General features: G+C 43.0%; 1 protein-coding gene across 3 annotated transcripts in view; it reads left to right on the plus strand.

Annotated features, from left to right (window-relative positions):
• The window catches only part of LOC106611011 (uncharacterized), a 31,817-nt gene that overhangs the window by 2,882 nt on the left and 1,968 nt on the right, over positions 1-26,967 (plus strand). The window contains exons 2-9 of one of the 3 annotated variants that reach the window (XM_014210806.2): positions 158-271; positions 565-595; positions 16,827-16,913; positions 18,639-18,765; positions 22,987-23,126; positions 24,854-25,029; positions 25,131-25,257; positions 26,463-26,489. In XM_014210806.2, the coding sequence (XP_014066281.1) occupies positions 158-271; positions 565-595; positions 16,827-16,913; positions 18,639-18,765; positions 22,987-23,126; positions 24,854-25,029; positions 25,131-25,257; positions 26,463-26,489 (829 nt within the window). The remainder of the gene's footprint in view (positions 1-157; positions 272-564; positions 596-16,826; positions 16,914-18,638; positions 18,766-22,986; positions 23,127-24,853; positions 25,030-25,130; positions 25,258-26,462; positions 26,490-26,967) is intronic. The other 2 variants (XM_014210808.2, XM_014210807.2) reach the window with 2 other exon arrangements.

The following is a 26,967-nucleotide window of genomic DNA, read 5'->3' on the forward strand; positions in this document are numbered from 1 at the left end:
AACATATAGTACTGACACTTTTACTGATTTGCAAATGCAGTGTGTGTATATGCCTGTTACTCATACTGTACATTACCATATACTATACAGACACAAGTCACACTATATATACCAATACAACCTTCACCAATGTGAAACGTCATGTTGCCACTCACAGCACAGGATCAGCATGTTTCCTGTTGACAGTGCACGGTACAAGGTGAAGAGAAGGAGTCTGTCTGTCTCTCTAGCACAAGAACAGACAGAAAAATGTCAAATGGCTCTTTTGAATGTAAGTAATATGCCATAATGCCAAACTGGTAAATATGTCATCTACTCTGCGCGAATAAGAGTGTTTGAACTGGTCCATGTATAGTGTATAATACAGTATGTCAGTAGGGTATTACCTACAGTTCTGACAGAGAGGAGTTGTCCATTCCTCACCACAATATAGTAGCTGATATGAGAATAGTGGACATGGGAAGGCTCATACATGGTGATCTGAGTAGAATGCAGGTAGTAAATTCATTGTGTAGCGTATTCATATCATACAATCCTGATATGTGTTTTCCTCTATGATTACAGATTGCTGAACTCTTCATCTCCGAAAATAATTGTATCCTTTACACACCAACGGAGGCCTTGTGAAACCAAACCCCTAGCCCTTATCTGACCCCCACTTCCAGAGAACTATTAGTACTATCTTTGCATGAAAAGCCTACACCTGCGAGTATAATGGGGAACAAAAGATTGTTTCCATTTTTGGTGGCAGCGGGCATGGTGAGTTCCAGCACAAAATGTGATTTGACTGTACAGAGAATGCACTGTAGAAAGAGTGTCTTGTGCCAGAATATAATCACGGCTTTGTACCAGAATGCTCAAGGTTTTGAATAGGGCTCAAGCCCTGTGTCTTTCTCCTAAGAGGTTCGTAAGTGCTTATCTCCCCACAACACAGAGTATGAGAAAATGAATTAACCTGTATTCTGCAGTGGCTGTGTGACACCACCACCGCCATTATCCACGATAGGACAGTGCAGTATAGTGCTCAGATAAGATGGGTGTAGTGTTGCAGGATCTATAACCTCTTCCCATGGCACTCCTTTCTGTTACTGAGACACTGAAACACTTTACACGCCAGCTCAACTTATCTGCCTCAGCAAGACCTAGCTCTTCACAACCCATCTCCCAAAATAGGTTGATTTACTGGGCTGACTTCATCAATAGAGCTATTCATAGTCTGCTCATGACCTCAGATCTCATTTAGTTAAGAGGCTCATCGGTCATGGCAGGGTTGTCTTTGGACATGAACCAGACACATAGGATCATGAATAATTCTGGCAGAATTGTTAACAGTAACATTATATAAACGTTATAGGCAGAGGTCATGGGTTGTGTCTCCATGTGAGCTACTCTGACTACAGCAAGTATATCATTAACACTGTAATGATTTAAAGTAGATAGTTTTATTCATTCACAAAGTAATTTGAGTTGTTATTATGGAACTTTATGTGAAACTCAGTATGATCCAGACATGTATTTTTGTCGACACAGAGAATAGGCCAGAACAGTTGGATACATGACAGAGTTAGAGTCCCTGGTCCCTGAAGACGAATTAAAACAGGATAGTCATGTGGCTGGTTCAGAGCCAGAGTTGAACAATGCTCTCTGGGTTGTACAGTTGAAGTCGGAAGTTGACATACACTAGGTTGGAGTATTTAAAACACATTTTTCAACCACTCCACAACTTTCCTGTTAACAAACTATAGCTTTGGCAAGGTCATCTACTTTGTGCATGACACAAGAAACTTTTCCAACAATTGTTTACAGACAGATTATTTCACTTATAATTCACTGTATCACAATTCCAGTGGGTCAGAAGTTTACATACACTTTTAAACAGCTTGGAAATGTCCAGAAAATGATGTCATGGCTTTAGAAGCTTCTGATAGGCTAATTGACATCATTTGAGTCAATTAGAGGTGTACCTGTGGATGTATTTCAAGGCCTACCTTCAAACTCAGTTCCTCTTTGCTTGACATCATGGGAAAATCAAAATAAATCAGCCAAGATCTCCGAAAGACAATTGTGGACCTCCACAAGTCTGGTTCGTCCTTGGGAGCAATTTCCAAACGCCTGAAGGTACCACGTTCATCAGTACAAACAATAGTACGCAAGTACAAACACCATAGGACCACGCAGCCGTCATACCGCTAAGGAAGGAGACGCCTTCTGTCTCCTAGAGATGAACGTACTTTGGTGCGAAAAGTGCAAATCAATCCCAGAACAACAGCAAAGGATCTTGCTGGAGGAAACAGGTACAAAAGTATCTATATCCATAGTAAAACGAGTCCTATATCGACGTAACCTGAAAGGCCGCTCAGCAAGGAAGAACCCACTGCTCCAAAACCGGCATAAAAAATCCAGACTACGTTTTGCAACTGCACATGGGGACAAAGATCATACTTTTTGGAGAAATGTCCTCTGGTCTGATGAAACAAAAATATAACTATTTGGCCATAATGACCATCGTTATCTTTGGAGGAAAAAGGGGGAGGCTTGCAAGCTGAAGAACACCATCCCAACCATGAAGCATGGGGGTAGCAGCATCATGTTGTGGGGGTGCTTTGCTGCAGGAGGGACTGGTGCACTTCACAAAATAGATGGCATCATGAGGAAGGGAAATTATGTGGATATATTGAAGCAACATCTAAAGACATCAGTCAGGAAGTTAAAGCTTGTTCGCAAATGGGTCTTCCAAATGGACAATGACCCCAAGCATACTTCCAAAGTTGAGGCAAAATGGCTTAAGGACAACAAAGTCAAGGTATTGGAGTGGCCATCACAAAGCCCTGACCTCAACCTATAGAAAATTAGTGGGCAGAACTGAAAAAGCGTGTGCGAGCAAGGAGACCTACAAACCTGACTCAGTTACACCAGCTCTGTCAGGAGGAATGGGCCAAAATCCACCCAATTTATTGTGGGAAGCTTGTGGAAGGCTACCCGAAACATTTGGCCCAAGTTAAACAATTTAAAGGCAATGCTACCAAATACTAATTGAGTGTATGTAAACTTCTGTCCCACTGGGAATGTGATGAAAGAAATAAAAGCTGAAATAAATCATTCTCTCTACTATTATTCTGACATTTCACATTCTTAAAATTAAAGTGGTGATCCTAACTGACCTAAAACAGGGAATTTTTACTAGGATTAAATGTCAGGAATTGTGAAAAACTGAGTTTAAATGTATTTGGCTAATGTGTATGTAAACTTCTGACTTCAACTGTATTTGGGGAGGTTCTCAGGGGAGTGAGGGAGGTGAAGAGTCAGCCTAATCTAGCTGACTGATGGAAACGAATAGATTCACAAGCACAGACTCCATTGCATCAACTCAGCATCAAATGCCAGAATAATAACTCCCTGTTGCTGAAATTCTTCTCAGAGCTGCCAGAATTCAGAAGTGACCTCTGTCCCTCTGGCCAAAAGCCATCTTGGCTCCACTTTTGTTTATTGACATTTCTTCCATGGAAAGTGTACTCATCCGTCAATTCCATTTCACTCGCAAATGAATTTGAAAGATTAGTGGAATCTGTGTGGGTACAGGTGGTCACGGGTCAGGTGACAGAGGAATGGATGAGACTGAGGCAGGAACGAGATCGGGTGATGGCGATTTCCTCCTTTTAATGAGTGGAGATCTGTCGGACATTTCCACCTGACCTAATTAAAGCGCCCCTGGCCCAGATGAGCAAGAGGCCATGAATTAAAGGATTCTTCCACCAACACCATGGTCCTTTTCTACTGCCACCCCGAAAATGTGTTAAATTCCACACTCCTCAAAAAGGCTCATTGCTCCCCATGTTCTGTCATCTCAGGGAGAGGAATTAGTCAGGCAACTGGCCGGATATACAGTGAGGGGAAAAAGTATTTGATCCCCTACTGATTTTGTACATTTGCCCAGTGACAAAGAAATTATCAGTCTATAATTTTAATGGTAGGTTTATTTGAACAGTGAGAGACAGAATAACAACAAAAAAATCCTGAAAAACGCATGTCAAAAATGTCATAAATTGATTTGCATTTTATTGAGGGAAATAAGTATTTGACCCCTCTGCAAAACATGACTTAGTACTTGGTGGCAAAACCCTTGTTGGCAATCACAGAGGTCAGACATTTCTTGTAGTTGTCCACCAGATTTGCACACATCTCAGGAGGGATTTTTGTCCCACTCCTCTTTGCAGATCTTCTCCAAGTCATTAAGGTTTCGAGGCTGACGTTTGGCAACTCGAACCTTCAGCTCCCTCCACAGGTTTTCTATGGGATTAAGGTCTGGAGACTGGCAAGGCCACTCCAGGACATTAATGTGCTTCTTCTTGAGCCACTCATTTGTTGCCTTGGCCGTGTGTTTTGGGTCATTGTCATGCTGGAATACCCATCCACGACCCATTTTCAATGCCCTGGCTGAGGGAAGGAGGTTCTCACCCAAGATTTGACAGTACATGGCCCCGTCCATCGTCCCTTTGATGCGGTGAAGTTGTCCTGTCCCCTTAGCAGAAAAACACCCCCAAAGCATAATGTTTCCACCTCCATGTTTGACGGTGGGGATGGTGTTCTTGGGGTCATAGGCAGCATTCCTCCTCCTCCAAACACGGCGAGTTGAGTTGATGCCAAAGAGCTCCATTTTGGTCTCATCTGACCACAACACTTTCACCCAGTTGTCCTCTGAATCATTCAGATGTTCATTGGCAAACTTCAGACCGGCATGTATATGTGCTTTCTTGAGCAGGGGGACCTTGAGGGCGCTGCAGGATTTCAGTCCTTCACGGCGTAGTGTGTTACCAATTGTTTTCTTGGTGACTATGGTCCCAGCTGCCTTGAAATCATTGACAAGATCTTCCTGTGTAGTTCTGGGCTGATTCCTCACCGTTCTCGTGATCATTGCAACTCCACGAGGTGAGATCTTGTATGGAGCCCCAGGCCGAGGGAGATTGACAGTTCTTTTGTGTTTCTTCCATTTGCGAATAATCGCATCAACAGTTGTCACCTTCTCACCAAGCTGCTTGGCGATGGTCTTGTAGCCCATTCCAGCCTTGTGTAGGTCTACAATCTTGTCCCTGACATCCTTGGAGAGCTCTTTGGTCTTGGCCATGGTGGAGAGTTTGGAATCTGATTGATTGATTGTTTCTGTGGACAGGTGTTTTTTATACAGGTAACAAACTGAGATTAGGAGCACTCCCTTTAAGAGTGTCCTCCTAATCTCAGCTCATTACCTGTATAAAAGACACCTGGGAGCCAGAAATCTTTTTGATTGAGAGGGGGTCAAATACTTATTTCCCTCATTAAAATGCAAATCAATTTAGAACATTTTTGACATGCGTTTTTCTGGATTTTTTGTTGTTGTTGTTATTCGGTATCTCGCTGTTCAAATAAACCTTCCATTAAAATTATAGACTGATCATTTCTTTGTCAATGGGCAATCGTACAAAATCAGCAGGGGATCAAATACTTTTTCCCTCACTGTATGTCCGGTTCTTTACCTGGATCTCCACTGATCTAACGCGACCATCGGTCCCAAGCATGGTCTTAGTGATATGGCCCACTGGCCAGGAGGCTTGAGGCATCTGAGGGTCATTACTACTATGCCAGTACTATCATTACTACTTGGCTAGTTTCCAGGCTGGCCATTTCTCGTTGCCATTTCCCTCTGTGCTGTAGGCTTGGTAGGTAATCCCAAATTAATCGGGCCCAGAAATTGTCAGCCAAGATCTGGCTGTGTCGCCACCGGCATCTGCCAATGAGGTTGGTATCAGCATACATGGCTTGAGGAAGTGACGCTTCTCAGCATCCCATTAAGAGCATATTCGGTGTAACCGGATCGGGGTCAGCGATGTCTGCAGAGAGATAGCCCAAGGGTTTGGAGTTCAGTATCCCTTCCACCTCTATCAGGATGGTCCACAAGACAGTTTCAGTGACAGTTTGGTCCCCCAGGATGACTCGTAAAGCCGTCTTTACTGATTTGATCTCTCGCTCCCATGTTCCTCCAAAATGAGGAGCTCCTGGAGGGTTAAATTTGAATGAGATTTGTTGGTCTATCAGCTGATCCTGGAGGCTGGGTTCCATGGCTTGGAAGGCTTCCTCCAACCTGGCTTCTCCTGTCTTGAAACGTGTGTCCCTGTCAGCCAGGATCTCGTAGGGTTTCCCCCTGTCGGGAGATAAACCGCCGTAGGGCCATGAGTAAGGCTTCAGTATCCAAACTCTCCAGTAGGTCCAGGTGGACACATCTAGTTATCAAACACTTGAATAGAATTCCTCCAGCGCTTTTCCACTCGACAACTAGCTTGATCATCAAGGGGCCAAAGCAATCTACTCCTGTTGACCAGAAGAGTAGTTTGAGGAGGCGCAAGCGAGCAGGGGGTAAATCTGCCATTTTGGGCACAGTGGCTCCAGCCTGCCATCTCTGACATTCCACGCAGGCATATTGGTGCTTACTAATGGTTCCTCGTCCTCCAAGTATCCAGTACTTCCACCTCATCTCCACATAGACTCTCTCTGGCCCTGGGTGGAGAAGCCTCTCATCATAACTCTTGATGAGGAGGCTGGTAATAGGGTGTCTGGAGTCAAGGATAATTGGGTGGATAGCATCGGGATCCAAGACTTCTGCTTGGTGCCGCCTCCCTCCGACTCTGATCTCTCTGAGGATTTGGTCATATTCTGGGGCAAGAGAGAGAAGACGGCTGTCCTTAGCTACCTCCCTACCGGCTTTCAGAGCTTTTAGCTAATCAGGGAAGATAACTGCTTGTGCATGGTGGAGGAGTAGTGTCTCTGCTGCAAGGGAGGTGGGTATGGAAGCCACCCCATCTGAGGTCTGGTTCGTGGCGGTGATCAGATCCGGCAGTGTTGGGATTGTGCTAGGTCAGGGAGAGCTGTTGTTGGCTCCGTAGAGATGCTGTAGCATTGGGCGGACTTCCTTATCTCACGAGCTTCAGTTGGTTGTGGAGGGGCCGCACGACTGGGGGCTGTCGGCCACTCGTTCTCTGGTTGGGACAAGAATGGTGGTCCCAAGCTCCAGCAATGGGGTTGAGCCAGTTCCTTATTAAGGGTTTTACCACGAGTTACGTCATCAGCAGGATTGTTTACGCTGTCAACATACCTCCAGTCCTGGACTTCTGTTAGGTCTTGGATTTCCGCAATGCGAGTTTCGACGAACACCTTATACCTGCAGGACTCTGACTTGAGCAAGTTCAGTACAGTGGTCGAATCACTCCAGTAGATGACCCTTTGGATTGGCAAGGTGAGCTTGGCTCGCAAGGTAGAAGCCAACTGGGCTCAGGAAAGGGCAGCGCTGAGTTCCAGCCGAGACATTGGCACCTGCTTCTTGGGTGCGACCCTGGACCTGTCCATGACAAAGGAGACATGGGTGTGGCCTGCCTTATCCTCCCCTCTTAGATAGGAAACCGCCCCATAAGCTCACTCCGAAGCATCACAGAACACATGCAGTTCCGGGCATGATCTCAGTTGGTCAGCACAGGGTGGTACATAACATCTTGGCATTTGGACTTCAGAGAGCTCCGATAACTCTGTTTCCCAACAGATCCATTGTTCCACTAGGTCAGCCGGGTGGATCGGTTCATCCAGTCCCTCGTGGTCTGCCACAGGTCCTGGACTAAGACTTTGGCCTGGGTTGTGTATGGCAGGATATATCCAAGGGGATCATATTGACTGGCCAGATGGTAGATGGTGCGCAGAGTGGGGGTTTCGGTACTCATGGCTGAGCAGTGCTTGTACCCCAGGGTATCCGGTATGCAGCTCCATCTCAGTCCTAGAGTGGGCTCTTGCGGGTTAGCGCCAGACTGCGATAGCCATAGTTCACTGCTACTGGACCTGGCTTGTGGCGGGAGGTGCTGGATAACCTCCGCTCTGTTACTCGCCCACTGTCGGACCTCGAATCCCCCTTTGGACAGGAGATTCCGTACTTTATCAAGGAGTGCTTTCGCTTCAGCCGTGGATGGGACGCTCTGTAAGCAGTTATCCTCATAGAAGGCATTCTCCACTGAATCCCATACTTCTGGGTCACTGTCTGGGTGCTCCCAGGCATGTCTCTGCAGAGCGTATATGGCACAGCAAGGACTGCAGGTGGTGCCAAATGGGAGTACTTGCCATTCATAGATTGTGGGCTCTACGTCTCGTTCTATATAGACAGTCATTCAGGCTTTGACCAGCAGCTTGGAATGAACAGTTGATAGACAAGTCTGTACTTCCCACCGTGTTGCTGGATAACATGGTGAGGGAGATACCAGGATTCGCTGAGTGGGTTTCCCTCTTCATGAGCTGTCACTTTGGTGACATAGCCTGCCTTCACAAGGTTATGAATCTCTCCGTTATGAACTTCAGCAAGCTCAGGATTCTTCACCAGGCGTCGCTCCGTTCCACGCAGTAGTGGGAGTACAGCCCGTGTCGTGGTTACCAGAGGAGGATGGTTGGGCACCCGTAGCAGTGTGGTCGCGTACCTCTGAACGCCATCCATTTCAGTGGTGGTAGTGCGCTTCTCCAGGAGATCTAATGCATAGGAGTCATGTTTCGAGCGGGTGACCTCCTGTAGCTTCCGGTTGGAGAAGGTGTCCATCTTCCAGAGCATCTCCACATTCTGAAGGAGGTCAGTGGCTGGACAGGGGGATGGAGCTGGATTGCATCCAGCTCAAAGGACCATTGAAAGATTAGTGGAATCTGGGTGGGTAGCTGGACAGGTAGGATGACTGACAGTGAAGGTGAACAGGTGGTCACGGGTCAGGTGACAGAGGAATGGATGAGACTGAGGCAGGAATTCCTTTAACCATAAAGTGGTATATTTACTGGGTAGTGTGGATTCATGAACGCACAGAACGTCTGGATTAGACGGAGTTAAGGAAGAGAAAGCAACGAGATCGGGCGATGGCGATTTCCTCCTTTTAACTCTTACATCTAGACGTTCCGCTAGCGGAACACCTGCTCCAATAGCCAATGATGGGCGTGGCGCGAATTACAAATTCCTCAAAAATACAAAAACTTCAATTTTTCAAACATATGACTATTTTACACCATTTTAAAGACAAGACTCCCCTTTATCTAACCACACTGTCCGATTTCAAAAAGGATTTACAACGAAAACAAAACATTAGATTATGTCAGCAGAGTACCCAGCAAGAAATAATCAGACACCCATTTTTCAAGCTAGCATATAATGTCACATAAATCCAAACCACAGCTAAATGCAGCACTAACCTTTGATGATCTTCATCAGATGACACCCCTAGGACATTATGTTATACAATACATGCATGTTTTGTTCAATCAAGTTCATATTTATATCAAAAACCAGCTTTTTACATTAGCATGTGACATTCAGAACTAGCATACCCCCCGCAAACTTCCGGTGAACTTACTAAATTACTCACGATAAACGTTCACAAAAAACATAACAATTATTTTAAGAATTATAGATACAGAACTCCTCTATGCACTCGCTATGTCCGATTTTAAAATAGCTTTTCGGTGAAAGCACATTTTGCAATATGCTCAGTAGATAGCCCGCCATCACAGGGCTAGCTATTTAGACACCCAGCAAGTTTAGCACTCACCAAAGTCAGATTTACTATAAGAAAAATGTTATTACCTTTGCTGTTCTTCGTCAGAATGCACTCCCAGGACTTCTACTTCAATAACAAATGTTGGTTTGGTCCCAAATAATCCATAGTTATATCCAAATAGCGGCGTTTTGTTCGTGCGTTCAAGACACTATCCGAATGGTAAAGAAGGGTGACGAGCACGACGCATTTCGTGACAAAAAAATTCTAAATATTCCATTACCGTACTTCGAAGCATGTCAACCGCTGTTTAAAATCAATTTTTATGTCATTTTTCTCGTAAAAAAGCGATAATATTCCGACCGGGAATCTGCGTTTAGGTAAAAAGACGAAAGAAAATAAAGCATGGGGTCGACTCGTGCACGCGCCTAAGCCCATTGTCCTCTGATCGGCCACTTACCAAAGGCGATAATGTGTTTCAGCCAGAGGCTGCCTCGATATCATTCAGCTTTTTCCCGGGTTCTGAGAGCCTATGGGAGCCGTAGGAAGTGTCACGTTACAGCAAAGATCCTCAGTTTTCAATAAAAAGAGCCAAGATGAACAAGAACTTGTCAGACAGGTCACTTCCTGTATGGAATCTTCTCAGGTTTTTGCCTGCCATATGAGTTATGTTATACTCACATACACCATTCAAACAGTTTTAGAAACTTTAAGGTGTTTTCTATCCAAAGCCAATAATTATATGCATATTCTAGTTTCTGGGCAGGAGTAATAATCAGATTAAATCGGGTACGTTTTTTATCCGGCCGTGAAAATACTGCCCCCTAGCCATAACAGGTTAATGAGTGGAGATCTGTCGGACATTTCCACCTGACCTAATTAAAGTTCCCCTGGCCCAGCTGAGCAAGTGGCCATGAATTAAAGGATTCTTCCACCAACTCCATGGGCCTTTTCTACATAATTAGCCAATAAAACTGCAGCATGTTTTCTGTTACACTATTGTATAGTCTATTTTAACTGAGAGTGCTGACTCTATGAGAATGGTGGCACAAGGCACATTATGCTTCAGACCACCCTTTAGAAGGAAATCTAAACCTTGACCCTGTCCACATCACATGGGTGCTACATAATGGACCTCGGATCATAGTGAAATTTCAAAGCACTTTCATTTCAGATTGCACATTTCACTTTGGGCTGATTTCTGTAACTTGCTTGAGGCATCACGTTGTATTGAATGCTTTTTCATGAAAAACTAAAGAGATGGATTGAGTGGGTACAGTTAATATGCCAGGAAATACAATGCAGTTATATCTGTTTGGTAATCCATACTGAATGTATTAGTTGTGAACGCATCTCCAGACATCTGATTTATTGGCCTGTGAAAAGTGCTGTGTCTGTAATGACCATCAACAGTCATTACATCAGTGGCCCAGAAAACCCTGGAGTTAACCCACAACTGTCTGTCATCAGCCCAATATGTCTACCTCAGCCGGGCTTTTATATACGAGCTATAGGGCTTCATTTTTGGCTGCCATTAAGCGAGCGCAGTTTTTTTCAAATCCTAGAGCCAGGATTGGTAATTTACCTGTCTAATATGACCTTGCATGCACTGAGATGGGAAGGGTGGCAATATCAGAGGTGTGTCCTTGTGCACCAAAGTGCCAATTTCAGTATGCGCTGGTGAGGATATTTAAGACCAACCCAAAGCTGGTTGTAGTGGTAACTTGGTTGGTTATGGCACTGATTTTGTCAACGGAAGGGCAGCCTATCCAACCAGGACGCACAGTGGCCATATGCACATGGAACAAGAGGGATGTGCTTTTCATGCCCGTAAACCTTGTATTGAGGTACATAAAAAAACAAATGTTTTTGCCCATTTAGTTTAATTTCATTAGAAACCAAGCACAGCAATGAAGGCTGTTTTTTTTGTCATGCCCAATGCATTCGCCAAGTAGTTAAGACTATCGATAAAGTGTTTGGCTTACGAGACATTTAGAAATAAATCTTAATCACCAAAGTTTTATTGAAAGATCAAGCTTGGCAGCTAAATGCCCATCATGGAATGAGAGATTAGATAATCTGGTGACACCCGTATTTAGATTTTTTTATTTATTTTCCTGTAACAACTGCTTGTTTTACATTTCATTTCATTAAAAAACTTTGCCTACATGCTTTTGCATTATTCACAATTCACATACAGTACCAGTCAAAAGTTTGGGCACACCTGCTCATTCAAGGGTTTTTCTTTATTTTACTATTTTATACATTGTAGAATAATAGTAAAGACATCAAAACTATGAAATAACACATATGGAATCATGTAGTAACCAAAAAAGTGCTAAACAAATCAAAATAGATTTTAGATTTTAGATTCTTCAAAGTAGCCACCCTTTGCCTTGATGACAGCTTTGCACACTCTTGGCATTTGTGAGTAGGTGTGTCCAAACTTTTGACTGGTACTGTAGGACTACCTGCAGTGCATACTCCATTCGTATGGTGCCCATGCCTCTTGTCCAGTTACCAAAGATACGGTCCTCCAAACATAGGCTATTCAAAAATGTCAGTCCAATAATGCCATGTCAATGGTAGGCCTATGCTATATCTTGCTTATTGAGAACGTGCCTCACACAAAACAATTTGTGGGAGCCTAGTATTTTTTGTTTGAGGAAAAGTGTGATGCGTAAAGATATTTCGGCCTATACTCCTTGAAACCAATTTCATCAATGTTGACTGTCAAAACACTGGAGCTGTGTTCGAATACCCATACTAACATATTGTATACTACATACTTAATGAGTATATACTACATACTTTATACTATTAGTTAATTTTTGTATACTGTAAATGAACAGTATCCTTTCAGTTGAGCATACTAGCGCTTCGCCTGTCTACCGGCAGTTGATGCTGTCGCTATGCAACCTCTTGCTAGCTTGTTAGCGTAACAAATTACTATCTAGACATCATACGACTTCGGGTGTGTTCGTAAATTCAATCTGGAGTGCCAGAGCACACTCTGGGCATTCGCCGCTCTCGGAGTGTTCAGAGTGCACACTGGATGCTTTGGCGGAGGAGTAGGGTTGATCCAAGCATTCTGACCTCACAAAGGCAGTCAAGCACCCAAGCTAACTGGCTAACGTTGGCTAGCTTGCTAGCTACTTCCAAACACAATTGAGAGAACACCTCACTTTGACCATTTTACTCGCCCTAACAGAGCTGGTTAGGCTGTTTTCATGTTATCCAGAGCATTGGTGAGCCGGTTATATTCAATGGTGTTGAGCATTCATAAATTCATCAGTTATTCTGTGCTCTGGCACACTCAGACGAGAGTGTTCTGAAATCGGAGTAGATAGCCAGAGCGAATGAACAATGTCCATTGAGAACGCACAACGACTATACCACTTAGCTAAGTTAAGAATGACGTGAATAATCAAGTCAATAAACATTGGGTAGATAGTTAGATAGCATATAGATAATATACTGGCACGTTCGATGTATTAGTAACCAACTAACGTTACTTTAGGTAGCTAGCTAACATACCGGTACATACTGCTATAATGCTATGTTATGCCGTTCATAAGGATAGCGTAGCTAACAAATTGTCGGCCAACGTAACTTATTTGAAAAGTCATTACATTATTACATTGCTCAACATTTTCTTAACATTTGTCATAATAAGTTAAAGCAATGAATTTGTATCTGCTCTCGTCGGACTTCGGCTGCATATTTCCGCCATTTACTTCAAATCTGAAAATGTTGGGAAGCCACGCTCATTTTCAGAAGAATTGCATTATGGGCCCTAAAAGCACGGAAATAGTGTCCACTGCTTGTATACACCATACACTACCGTTCAAAAGTTTGGGGTCACTTAGAAATGTCCTTGTATTTGAAAGAAAAGCAAATTTTTTTGTCCATTAAAATAACATAAAATGTATCAGAAATATAGTGTGGACATTGTTAATGTTGTAAATCACTATTGTACCTGGAAACGGCAGATTTTTTATGGAATATCTACATAGGCATACAGAGGCCCATTATCAGCAACCATCTCTCCTGTGTTCCAATGGCACGTTGTGTTAGTTAATCCAAGGCAAATTGATCATTAGAAAACCCTTTTGCAATTATGTTAGCACAGCTGAAAACTGTTGTTCTGATTAAAGAAGCAATAAAACTGGCCTTCTTTAGACTAGTTGAGTATCTGGAGCATAAGCATTTGTGGGTTCGATTACAGGCTCAAAATGGCAAGAAACAAAGACCTTTCATCTGAAACTCGTCAGTCTGTTCTTGTTCGGAGAAATTAAGGCTATTCCATGCAAGAAATTGCCAAGAAACTGAAGATCTCGTACAACGCTGTGTACTACTCCCTTCACAGAACAGAGCAAACTGGCTCTAACCAGAATGGAAAGAGGAGTGGGAGGCCCCGGTGCACAACTGAGCAAGAGGACAAGTACATTAGAGTGTCTAGTTTGAGAAACAGACGCCTCACAATTCCTCAACTGACAGCTTCATTAAATAGTACCCGCAAAACACCAGTCTCAACATCAACAGTGAAGAGGTGACTCCGGGATGCTGGCCTTCTAGGCAGAGTTACAAAGAAAATGCCATATCTCAGACTGGCCAATAATAAAGAAAATATTAAGATGGGCAATAGAACATAGACACTGGACAGAGGAAGATTGGAAAAAAAGTGTTATGGACAGACGAATCTAAGTTTGAGTTGTTCGGATCACAAAGAAGAACAATTGTGAGACGAAGAAAAAATGAAAAGATGCTGGAGGAGTGCTTGACACCATCTGTCAAGCATGGTGGAGGCAATGTGATGGTCTGGGTGTGCTTTGGTGGTGGTAAAGTGGGAGATTTGTACAGGGTAAAAGGGATCTTGAAGAAGGAAGGCTATCACTCCATTTTGTAACGCCATGTCATACCCTGTGGACGGCACTTATTTGGAGCCAATTTCCTCCTACAACAGGACAATGACCCAAAGCACAGCACAGCTATGCAATAAATATTTAGGGAAGAAGCAGTCAGATGGTATTCTGTCTATAATGGAGTGGCCAAAACAGATCTCAACCCTCTTGAGCTGTTGTGGGAGCAGCTTGACCGTATGGTACACAAGAAGTGCCCATCAAGCCAATCCAACTTTTGGGTGGTGCTTCAGGAAGCATGGGGTGAAATCTCTTCAGATTACCTCAACAAATTGACAACTAAAATGCCAAAGGTCTGCAAGGTTGTAATTGCTGCAAATGGAGGATTCTTTGACGAAAGCAAAGCTTGAAGGACACAATTATTATTTCAATGAAAAATCATTATTTATAACCTTGTCAACGTCTTGACTCTATTTCCTATTCATTTTCAACTCATTTCATGTATGTTTTCATGGAAAACAAGGACATTTCTAAGTGACCCCAAACTTTTGAACGGTAGTGTATTTTGGAGAATTTAGTACAACATCCGGGAACTTTTGGCATACTAACAATATCTATACTATGACCAATAAACATCCTACATACTCAATTTATGTCATAAATAGTACCGTTAGTGCAGTTAGTATGAGTATTCGAAAACAGCTTTGATGTTTTTTTACTGTTGTATTACTCATTACTGTAGCCTATGACATTTCATAAACTGTAGTATCAATCCACAATGGACTAGGATGAGTATATTCTGTGCCCCCAGCCGAATTGGAGTTGATGACAATGCAAAGACAGAACTTGAAACAACGGCATGCAGTATTAAGCCATGAAACGCGTTGCAAAATGCATCATTCGAACTGTATTTCTATATTTTGAAAGTTATATATCTTAAACTTGATTACTGACATAATGTAAAAAATACCAAAATATATATTTTTTGCGTGGAGTTTTTAAACTACTTAAATTCAAACATTATGGGTTAAAATACACATATACACTGAGTGTACAAAACATTAGGAACTTTCCATGACAGACTGACCAGCTGAATCCAGGGGAAAACTATGATCCCTTATTGATGTCACTTGTTAAATCCACTTCAATCAGTCTAGAGATGAAGGTGAGGAAATCACGTTGCAAAGCACCATATGGTGACAAATTTTTTAAATATTCAAATAAGTTTTTAGACAATTATAACTCAAAGGAAGTAAATTGAAAGAGAAATGTACTCTTCTGGAGTTTATTGTTTATTCAAAACAACACGAAAAGTCTGAAATGGCAATTGGAGTTACATTTAAGCAACTCTCTGTGGGTTGGATATTTACTCCATTTAGTGAAGTTTTAAAACCCAAAAATATCAACACCATGACCAGAGTAGTTTTAACACAAAATGGGGGTGGGACCATATAAACTCCATTACATTTGACTCCATACGAGTTGAATTAACTCTTGAGATTTTACTGTGGAGTCATAAAAGTTAGCCTCTTTCCTTTCACATGGACAGTTATGATTGGGATTTATAGGCTACTGTCTTCATAGGCTACCATTTTGTTATGTTGTTGAAAGAGGAGGCTTACATGTGCCCTTAAAACTGGGCTCAAGGGAGTGGTGCAGGCAGAGGACTTTCTTAGTGACACCATGAGTGAGACCAGCTGCTGTGTTTTTCAGATCCAGGTCAAATCATTGGTTTGTTTTTCAGCTCTGACAGAGGTAGAAAGCTGTAAACCACATTCTGGTGGCCTGTATTCCCTGTATACGAGACATACTTTAAAAAAATGCTTTAATTTGTATCTGTGCTACTTTAACAGAAGTCAATAGGTCACACACAACAATTCAGAAATAGAACCAAGCAAAGGCTGGTCTCACGTGCAACAGAGAGCTCCTGCTTTTAAGTAGGCCGTTTATGCAGGGCTGTATGTCTGTGTTTATTTTAAGCACATTTTCCTTGCCAAGTGTAAATGGTGTTGACTTACAAAGGGATGCATTTATTTCAGCATGCAGAATGCCTTTGACAAAGTGAACAAACTCGGCTCCTGAGTCTATATTTAGGGAAAACACATATTTAGTGTGTTATTATGGAATCAGATACAAGAGACTCTGGCACATCAACAAACAAGAGACTGTCCAGATTATTATAGTTCAGGCCTTCACAGAGAATCTTGGAATCTATGATTACAGTTGCTTGTCTGTTTAGAATGTTGGAATCTATGATTACAGTTGCTTGTCTGTTTAGAATGTTGGTGATGAGCTTGTTACTTGCTGAGGTCACGTTCAGGAGCCATTAAAAACAACAACACATTGCAGTTGAGCCTGGCGACAGCACTGTTTCTGACTGCAACAACTGACTTAATCCCTGAGACAACTGATCCTTCACCTATATAAACAGACGGCAAGGCCCTGCAGTTCATTCAGGCTGAGAAGCTGTTCTATGAGGTTGCTCTGATCGAGCTCACTGCTGTTCAGGGGAGCACAGGCAAGTACATTTAGATCTATACCATGGGGGCATTAAGGGAGTATTATCACTATAACTTGGGGATTAGGGATTGTCGTAATGGTACCCAAGGAAATGCAATTGCTAGAAGCCAACTTTGCGGTATACAGTATGATATACAGTGGGGGGGGTTTACCTGCTTTTTGTTATATGCAAATCTGAATTGATACGAGTGAGCAATGTGTGATTCTGTACAATAGAGAAACAAACCTCCACCAGAGAGCCTGGCGTATTCCTTACAGCCCAACAGGCACCATGTGATTTATTTAACCTTGGTCCATCTTTATTTGCTGTAAACATAACATAGCTCTGAGACAGTGTTCAACTCAAGTGTCCAGTCATCGGTCACCTGCTGCCTCTCTGCAGATGTCTGCATTCATCTCTGTCTTTCTGTCGGTCTCTCTGTCTGTCTGCCGGGAGGCTGCTCTCTGTCTCTCTTTCTCTGCCTGTCTGACAGGAGGCTGCTCTAAGTTACTCTGCCAGGAGGCTGTTCTCTGTCTGTCTGCCGGGAGGCTGCTCTCTGTCTGTCTGCCGGGAAGCTGCTCTCTGTCTGTCTGCCGGGAGGCTGCTCTCTGTCTGTCTGCCGGGAGGCTGCTCTCTGTCTGTCTGCCGGGAGGCTGCTATCTGTCTGTCTGCCGGGAGGCTGCTGTCTGTCTGTCTGCCGGGAGGCTGTTCTCTGTCTGTCTGCCGGGAAGCTGCTCTCTGTCTGTCTGCCGGGAGGCTGTTCTCTGTCTGTCTGCCGGGAGGCTGCTCTCTGTCTGTCTGCCGGGAGGCTGCTCTCTGTCTGTCTGCCGGGAGGCTGCTATCTGTCTGTCTGCCGGGAGGCTGCTGTCTGTCTGTCTGCCCGGGAGGCTGCTGTCTGTCTGCTGGGAGGCAGATCTCTATCTGTCTGCCAGGAGGCTGCTGATGCTGCAGCAGCTCAGTGTTGCGTGGGCCGGAGATAGCAGGAGTTATGAGACAGACAGGGAAGACTAATGGCCATGCTAGGCATTATCTCATAAAGAGTTGTGTGGCGCCATGGAATACTGAGGCCCCTGATTCAGCACTGTGCCTGCTTCTCTGCTTCTGGCATCACAATCACTCCACCAACCTTCTGTCTCTCTCTCTTTTCAATCTCCTGTTCAAACCTTTGCCCATTTCCACATTCTCTCATTCTCCGTCAAATATATTGGACCTACCCTATTTCCAATTCTTTCTTTTACCTCATCCTGTTCAAAGTTTCCGTCTGCTTATTGCCATTTCTGAACCACTTTACTCTTCTGTTTACCTACCTGTTACATTAGGCTGTAAACGTTTCTATGTAGGCTAATCTCCACTCCCAACAGGGTCAGGTCAGTTGTGTATTTGCCTGTGTAAGCTGGTAGCTGTGTCACTGCTCTTGGGGGCGTGGTGAGTGTTCTGTTTTGACTCACAGTATCTTCTCCCTGCCCTCTTACCTCTGCTCCCCTGCTCACTATCCTGTTGGCTCCACTTTACCCTGCTGTTCAAACTCCACTCTCATCTCCACACTGCCAGCCCTGCCAGAGACCACATCGCCAGCCTTTTGGAATCTGTTTATTTGCCGTGGAGAGAGACAGAGACAGAGCGAGAGGGAGTTAGAGGGATAGAAAGAGAGAGAGGGATAGAGCGTGAGAAAGAGAAGGATACAGACAGACATTAGCGGGCAGCTGACTGCGTCTGATTACATGACCTGTGTGTGTGTAACAGGCCCCCAGGAGGAGGCTTTGCTGGGCTCGGCGGGGACAGGATGGGCGTCCTCAGAGGAGCTATCGGATCAGGCCTCCCAGGCACAGCACCTGGAGCAGCTAGCCCAGCTCTGCATCGTCAGTAAAAGGTACGTAGAGATGAATAACGTGAAAGGCTGTTTCCGCTGTGTGTAACAGTACTGTATGTAATTAAAAAGAGGCTAATTTATTATGTGTTCTGTGTGTCTAAAGGTTCTCTGGGCCCAGTGAACAAGTAGAACACAAAATGTCCTCACTTGCAATAAGGACAGTGTTGCTTAGTACTGTTGGTTTTCCTCTCATTAAAAAAGATGTCTAGCTGTTTCTGTTCTGCTGACCTTTCTGTACTTTTGTTGGTCTATACTGGGTTTCAAGTAAGGACGGGATGAACAAGTAGAGAATTATCTTGTTAAAATGCAGAAAACATTAGGAACTGCATTTTTTATATCGATAATGCAATCTTTAATATAATTGTTTTTATTTTTTATATCGCTAATTACATTTGTAATATCAATAATATAATTGCGTATATTAATAATTTTCCAATTCTGCATATATTAGTATACACCAGTGGTGGAAAAGTACCCAATTGTCATACTTGAGTAAAAGTAAAGATACCTTAATAGAAAATGACTTAAGTAAAAGTCACCCAATAAAATAATACTTGAGTAAAAGTCTAAAAGTATTTGGTTTTAAATATACTTAAGTATCAAAAGTAAGAGTAAATGTATGAATAATAAAAAAAATCCTTATGTTAAGCGAACTAGACGGTACAATTTCCTTGTTTTTTTACATTTACGGATAGCCAGGGGCACACGCCAACACTCAGATATCATTTAAAAACTAAGCATTTGTGTTTAGTGAGTCCGCCAGACCATAGGCAATACGGATGACCAGGGATGTTCTCTTGATAAGTGTGTGAATTGGACCCTTTTTATCCTGCTATGCATTCAAAACGTAACGAGTACTTTTGGGTTTCAGGGAAAACAAATGGAGTAAAAAGTACATTATTTTCTTTAGGAATGTAGTGAAGTCAAAGTAAAAGTTGTCAAAAATACAAACAGTAAAGTGAAGTACAGATACCCCAAAAAACTACTTAAGTAGTACTTTAAAGTATTTATGCTTAAGAACTTTATACCACTGGTATAAACTGAGTGTACAAAACATTAACAACACCTGCTCTTTCCATCACATACACTGACCAGGTGAATCCAGGTGAAAGCTATAATCCCTTATTGATGTCATCTATTAAATCCCCTTCAATCAAAGTAGATGAAGGGGATGAGACAGGTTCAAGAAGGATTTTTAAGCCCTGAAACAACTGAGACATGGATTGTATGTGTGTGCCATTCAGAGGGTGATTTAAGATTTAAGTGCCTTTCAACAGGGTATGGTAATAGGTGCCAGGCGCACCGGTTTGAGTCTGTCAAGAATGGTTGCTGCTGGGATTTTCACACTCAACCGTTTCCCGTGTGTCCACCATCCAAAGGACATTAAGCCAACTTGACACAACTGTGGGAAGCACTGGAGTCAATATGGGCCAGTATCCTTGTGGAGCACTTTGGACAACTTGCAGTGTCAATGCCCCGACGAATTGAGGCTGTTCTGAGGGCAAAAGAGGGTGCAACTCAATATTAGGAAGGTGCTTCTAATGTTTTGTCCACTCAGTATAGATGGTATAATATACAGTATTGACCAGGGGTATTCAACTATTACCCTACTAGGGCAGGAAACTGCTGGTTTTCTGTTATACCTGATAATTGCACCCACCTGGTGTCCCAGGCCTAAATCAGTCCCTAATTAGAGGGGAACAATAAATAAATGCAGTGGAACTGGCTTCGAGGTCCAGAGTTGAGTTTGAGGGGTATAGAGGCATAAAAAGGCTGTAGTTATATTTATGCTGTGTATTTTGATACTCAGTCTAGCTCTTTATACTTTTCAAAGGCTGTATATGAGAGTATAATTTCTTTAAAAGGTGATTAACAGTGATATTATTGTGCCAGAGGCTATCTCACAGAGACATTGTTTGCATTGTTTAAATAGAACATTTCTGAACTGTCTATGTGGTGGAACTGTCTCCAAAATTGTTAGCTTTTCTTTTCTTATTTCTAACAGAAATGTACTGTATTTAAACCATAGACTGTCTCACATCTTCAGTTGATTGAACTCAGTAACACATTGCCCCTCCCCCTGATTGTTAGTGAAAGACGGATTATATCTTTATAGTGCTTTGAACATATGTCATTAGGATGGACATTTCCTCATCCAATAAACAAGTGCAGGAATAAGTGTTTGCATCTGTGGCCCCCATGCAAAAACCACCGGGTTGATTTCACTTGTGGAGTTGGAGAAAAGGGCCACCATCTCTAACGTTACCGGAACACATGGATCTGGTCCTTGATGCAGGGGTACTCTGTTAGGCCACAAAGACAGAAACATCAACATTTATTTGCCCATGTTGTCATTGGTTGGAAGATTAAAGCATTAAGCCTGATTGTCTTGAGAGGGTGGAAGGGGGGGACAGGTGCATAGGGAGAGGGGTGTGATGGTTGGATAAGGTGAGGAAGCTGGTTAATCTTGAATGAGATTGTAGAGATTGTCTATGGCTGTACCCAGGGTCTTGGGTTTCTGGGCAAACAAGGACAAGAAGATTGTAGAGATTGTTTATGGCTGTACCCAGGGTCTTGGGTTTCTGGGCAAACAAGGACAAGCACTAGTTGGTTTCTGCTGTTTGACCTCATTCTTGTACTATACTTTTGGTTTTGGGTCTCCAGCACAATGGTCTCATAGACTAGACGTAAGATAGTAAATGTAAATGTAATATATTGTTATGATTGGTATGGTTACATAAGACAGATGATTACTTAAGGCAAAAACTAAAGTGGGTGGATTGGTCGGCGTATAACCCAAAGGTTGCGAGTTCGAATCTCATCAGGGACAACTTTAGCATTTTAGCCAATTAGCAACTTTTTTACAACTTACTACTTTTTAGCTATGTTGCAAGTACTTGTTACTTAACACTTAACCCTATTAGCTTACCCTACCCGTAAACCTAACCTTAACCCTTTAACCTAACTCCTAAACTTAACCCTAACTTTAACCCTAACCCCTAACCTTAACCCTATTAGCTAACCCTACCCGTAAACCTAAACTTAACCCTTTAACCTAACTCCTAAACTTAACCCTAACTTTAACCCTAACCCCTAACCTTAACCCTAATTAGCTAACCCTACCCATAAACCTAAACTTAACCCTTTAACCTAACTCCTAAACTTAACCCTAACTTTAACCCTAACCCCTAGACTAGCTAACGTCAGCCACCTAGCTAACGTCAGCCACCTAGCTAGAATTTGTGATCTAATAAGAGATAACTGGAAGAGATGGACAGGAACTTCTTTTGGACTAATATAACGGGCTGTTGTAGTTGCCAGCCCCCATCTTCTCTTGTGGTGCTTCCTGAATCTTTCAACGCTGTGGCAGGAAGTCCTTCGGCCGTTGAAGGGCTTCTCTGTACTTTGGCGATAGGATGTCCTCAAAGGACATTCTAAACAGTGCAAAAGGACACCTGGCCATGACTAATTGAAGGGAATAATGGTTTTGGAACAGCGATCCTGAAATCTGCCACACTAAACGGGGCTTGCTCTCATCTATGGCCACACATGAGGGTGATGAATGACCTTGTGGGGTGTTACCCGCGGGCAGATACAGATACAGATACAGAGAGCGTAGCAGAGTTGGAATCAAGAGCCATTCTATGCTCACCTAACTAAGTTCCAAAGGGGGATAGCCATGGAAGGGTGCAGAGTAAACCAACCTGTGGGGGCCATGGCATTTGTAATTCACCCTGGAGCCAGGATGAGGGCAGCCGCTTGGCGGTTGGCAGGTCCTAGACTATTCCACTGGCTTCATAAGGTTGGGTCTCTGGCCCTGAGCCCACAGCCCAGCCTCGTTGCTCCAAATCTAATCACAGCTCAGCCCACGTGTGTTTGGATTTGTCATGCTGCTCTGCTTCAAACACTGACATCGATCCTCACACCTGACAATGCAGCACATCCCACTAAGCTTGATTAAGGTCAACCATTGTTGTGCTCCCTGAAAGGACTTATTTATGGGATTAAATTAACCAAGGGTGTCAGACAATATATATTTCAGCCCGAAACCAAGCCCAGGTTGATTCTTTGGAATGACATGAACTGCTTTTTCTAGTTCAAGTATTATGAGCATACTGATACAAAAATAATCTACTGATACTACTGATACAAACTACTACTGATACAAAAAGAATCCATAAAATGTTACTTATCTATGTGTTCCTGTCCTTTGTCTTTCAGACCTCATCTTGCTTTAGAGTACAGTGGGAAAGCCACTAAGATCCATCAGAGGGCCTTTGGCAACGACCACCCCATCACAGACAGGAGTCTGGAGCTGCTGGCCACCGTCTACGCAGAGATCGGCAAGACAGAATACTCAGGTAAAAGCCATAGCCATGCTGAGTAAAGACAGAAAAGCCATAGACATTTTGAAATGGTCATGAGTGTGGCTGAGTGTGACAGCATGTACTGTACTGTCAGTATGACAGACAAGCCTTCCTTCCAGCACATATTTGATAGTTTGTGGTTAAAAATGGACACTATACACTGAGAGGTGATGTAGTGTAGACCTTGTCACCACGTTAACACAAAGCACTCTCCAGTGGCATGACAAGCCCAAGAACAACCACCTTGCTTCAGCTCACACACCGCACTGTAAGTGGCATACAGAATTCCAATTAACCTTCGTACTGTACGATGTCAGCTCAAGGAAATGTTAAATTAAATAACACACTCACAGAGCTGTTGGACATCAAAGTGGTTTTATATAGAGCTGAACATAAAATACTTTGACAGTTTGAGGCCACTGTAATGTTGCGCACATGCTTCGCTTGCATGAAGAGGAAGATGCATTTTCTATTATTTTCCAAAGTTGACATTTTTAGGGAAGAGAGGTCTGCATTGGGTAAAATGTGCCCTAGATGTTAAGATCAACTGCTGAGTCAGCTTTCACAGACTAGGGTGCTCAGTAAAGCAGGTTATGTAGAACCTGGGTTGCTAAGACAACAGTTCACATTGTACGTTGTTATTCATTCCGGTTGACCTTCTTGGCCATATCCTTGGTAAAATAGATTTGTAAATAAATACAGAGAACAGCTGAAGCAAGAACACAGCTTGTCTTTGCAATGTAATCCAGGTCACTGTCAGGGTACACATTTCATTCAAATGACTCTTTCTTTTCTCTCTGTGTAACCTTAACTTTAACCTTAACAAAGCGTGATTTCTCTGTGTAACCTTAACGTTAACCTTAACAAAGCGTGATTTCTCTGTGTAACCTTAACGTTAACCTTAACAAAGCGTGATTTCTCTGTGTAACCTTAACGTTAACCTTAACAAAGCGTGATTTCTTTGTGTAACCTTAACTTTAACCTTAACAAAGCGTGATTTCTCTGTGTAACCTTAACTTTAACCTTAACAAAGCGTGATTTCTCTGTGTAACCTTAACGTTAACCTTAACAAAGCGTGATTTCTCTGTGTAACCTTAACGTTAACCTTAACAAAGCGTGATTTCTCTGTGTAACCTTAACGTTAACCTTAACAAAGCGTGATTTCTCTGTATAACCTTAACGTTAACCTTAACAAAGCGTGATTTCTCTGTGTAACCTTAACAAAGCGTGATTTCTCTGTGTAAACATAACTTTAACCTTAACAAAGCGTGATTTCTCTGTGTAACCTTAACGTTAACCTTAACAAAGCGTGATTTCTCTGTGTAACCTTAACGTTAACCTTAACAAAGCATGATTTCTCTGTGTAACCTTAACGTTAACCTTAACAAAGCATGATTTCTCTGTGACTTAAAATCGCTGTCATGGAGTTGTCATTATGGGTGTGTGCTGCACGCCTCCTATAAATTCCTTTATTGATAGTTGGGCCGTCTACATGTTGCTTATTCATTCTATTGCACAGCTATCATAACACAAAGCTAGTGTATTGCTTTGTAGCTGTGTACATGGCCATGATGAAGTCAACACAGAAATGTTTGTTTTGTATTTTGAACTTTCATCTTCAGCTCCATCTACCCAGTATTTGTCTGCATGTTTACTTGTACCTTGACTACAGGTTCCATTGACAGTTAGAGACTAATGTTTACTCATGGTTAACTCCTTAGACTCCCTGGGCCAGTGTGTGTCAGTGCTGTCCAAGAGGTTTGCTGCTGCCGAGTCCTTCGGAGACAAACTCAACAATGGTCTTCCCCATTCCCACTCCCATTCCCATCGGGAGAAACACTCCGAGGTCTGGCACAGGAAAGACCCCAGTCCACAGGATGACACACCAAAACCGAAGGTGACACTCTTTTGTTAAGAATACCTTTTTTTCCAGTCAATGTACTTAAAACAGGTGTCCATTGTGTCCTCACTTCTAATGATATCTCATCCACTCCTCAGGTCACCAACGGTAAAATCCCTACGTCCATACTGAAGAGGTCTGGCTCAGGATCAGACTCGGAGCCCAGCCACAGACGGAAAGGCAAGCGACAGGTCCGCTTCCGGGAGCCTGAGACCACTGTGCATGGTGAGAGAGACAGCAGGATAAGAGATCAAATACCAAACATAGGGAGGCCATGAGGACAAGACCTGTCCTAACTTTAAAAGTCTGGGCCCATTCAGTGCATGTAACGAGCCGAGGAGAGATAAAGCGTGTGTGTCAGACTATAGCTGATGGAGAGGGTTACCCTCCGGTGCATTCTCACCTCTACCCAATCACTCTGACTTCTTTACTGCACTCGGAGGCCCTGGTCTGCAGAAACAAGAAACACATTTATCATTGGACTGACTCAGCTCTATTCCACTGGGTTTGGGGAGTTAAACACTCACTATAACAAAATGTATTGTCAGGCGTGTGCGTACTTGTGCTGAAGTCAGGTGCAGGAGAGCAGAGAATAGTGAACAGGCGCACACTTTATTTCGGCAGGAGAGAGATACAGACGAACGCAGCTGTGTCCAAAAACCTCCAGCCAACAAGGCAAAGTGTAAAAACGCGCAAAACAGTCACAATTTATCAACTGTATACAAACCGGCTTCGTGAAATAACACGGGAAAAATGCACGCAAGCCTAGTGCGTACAAAAACACGTAACACACAAACAATCTTACACAAAGACCTGAGGGGGAACAGAGGAATAAATACATGTAGTGTGATTGGGGAATGAAAACCAGGTGTGCAGGGAACAAGACAAAACAAATGGATAAATGAAAAATGGAGCGGCGATGGCTAGAAAGCCGGTGACGTCAAACGCCAAACGCCGCCCGAACAAGAAGAGGAGCCGACTTCGGCAGAAGTCGTGACATGTATAAAACAATGCTTAGTAATACATTGGTGAGATATACTGCTAAATCTACTGTTCTCCTCATTCTCTATGGGGCAATGTACCTCACAAAGGGGTCTGCATTGTTATGGCGTAGCTGTAAAAGAAAATGAACAAGATACAGTAAAATCCTGTGATTAGATCGTAAAACACTGTCCCTTGAGGATACTGTAGTATTTAATGCAATGCTGAATTTAGAAAATGAACAAACATGATCAAGTGATTTACACTTCATGATGAATTATGTATGCAAATGAGTCAGCATACAATCTGTGACACAGAGATAGCTAATTACGTGCAGCCATCCATTGTAGCTGTATGCCACCAGGCATGTGTGTACTGTGGCTGCAGCTAGATGTCTAGGTGCAATGTGAAGCTGTTATTTACTTGTTTATTATCTATCGGTTTCGCAGACGTTCCATACTATGACTGTTTAGTTGGTAAGTCTGTCTGAGAGTGGTCCCAATTATTAACTTACTAAGAGCATGAAGCAAGTGTCACCCTCACTGACTGGTCATTACTGACTTGTAACCCATTTATGGAATACTGTTGTGTGGTGATTCATGTGAAAATATGCCATCATAGACATTTTAATATTGTACTGTGATGCATGGGTTTTCCTCCCTCCAGTGAGTTCGTTTTGCATGGCCCGTTGCCCCAGGTGGGAGGAGTTTGCACATTAAGTGAAATCTTCACCCACCGGGGCACCGGACCATGCAAAATGAACTGGCCCATTTGTATCCACTGTTGATATTGCATATTCCAGTCCAGTATCTGGTGTGTGGAACTTTTTATCCAGTTAACAAAGAGCCATAACCAAAAACACAAAAAAGCAGGCCTCTAGCTACAATGGGTGGAAAAAATTAATTTTGGCATCAGGAAGATGCCAGGCCCCTCACACCTGAACGGGCAGACTGG

The sequence above is a fragment of the Salmo salar genome, chromosome ssa09, assembly GCF_905237065.1.
Source record: "Salmo salar chromosome ssa09, Ssal_v3.1, whole genome shotgun sequence".
Classification (NCBI taxonomy): Eukaryota; Metazoa; Chordata; class Actinopteri; order Salmoniformes; family Salmonidae; genus Salmo; species Salmo salar.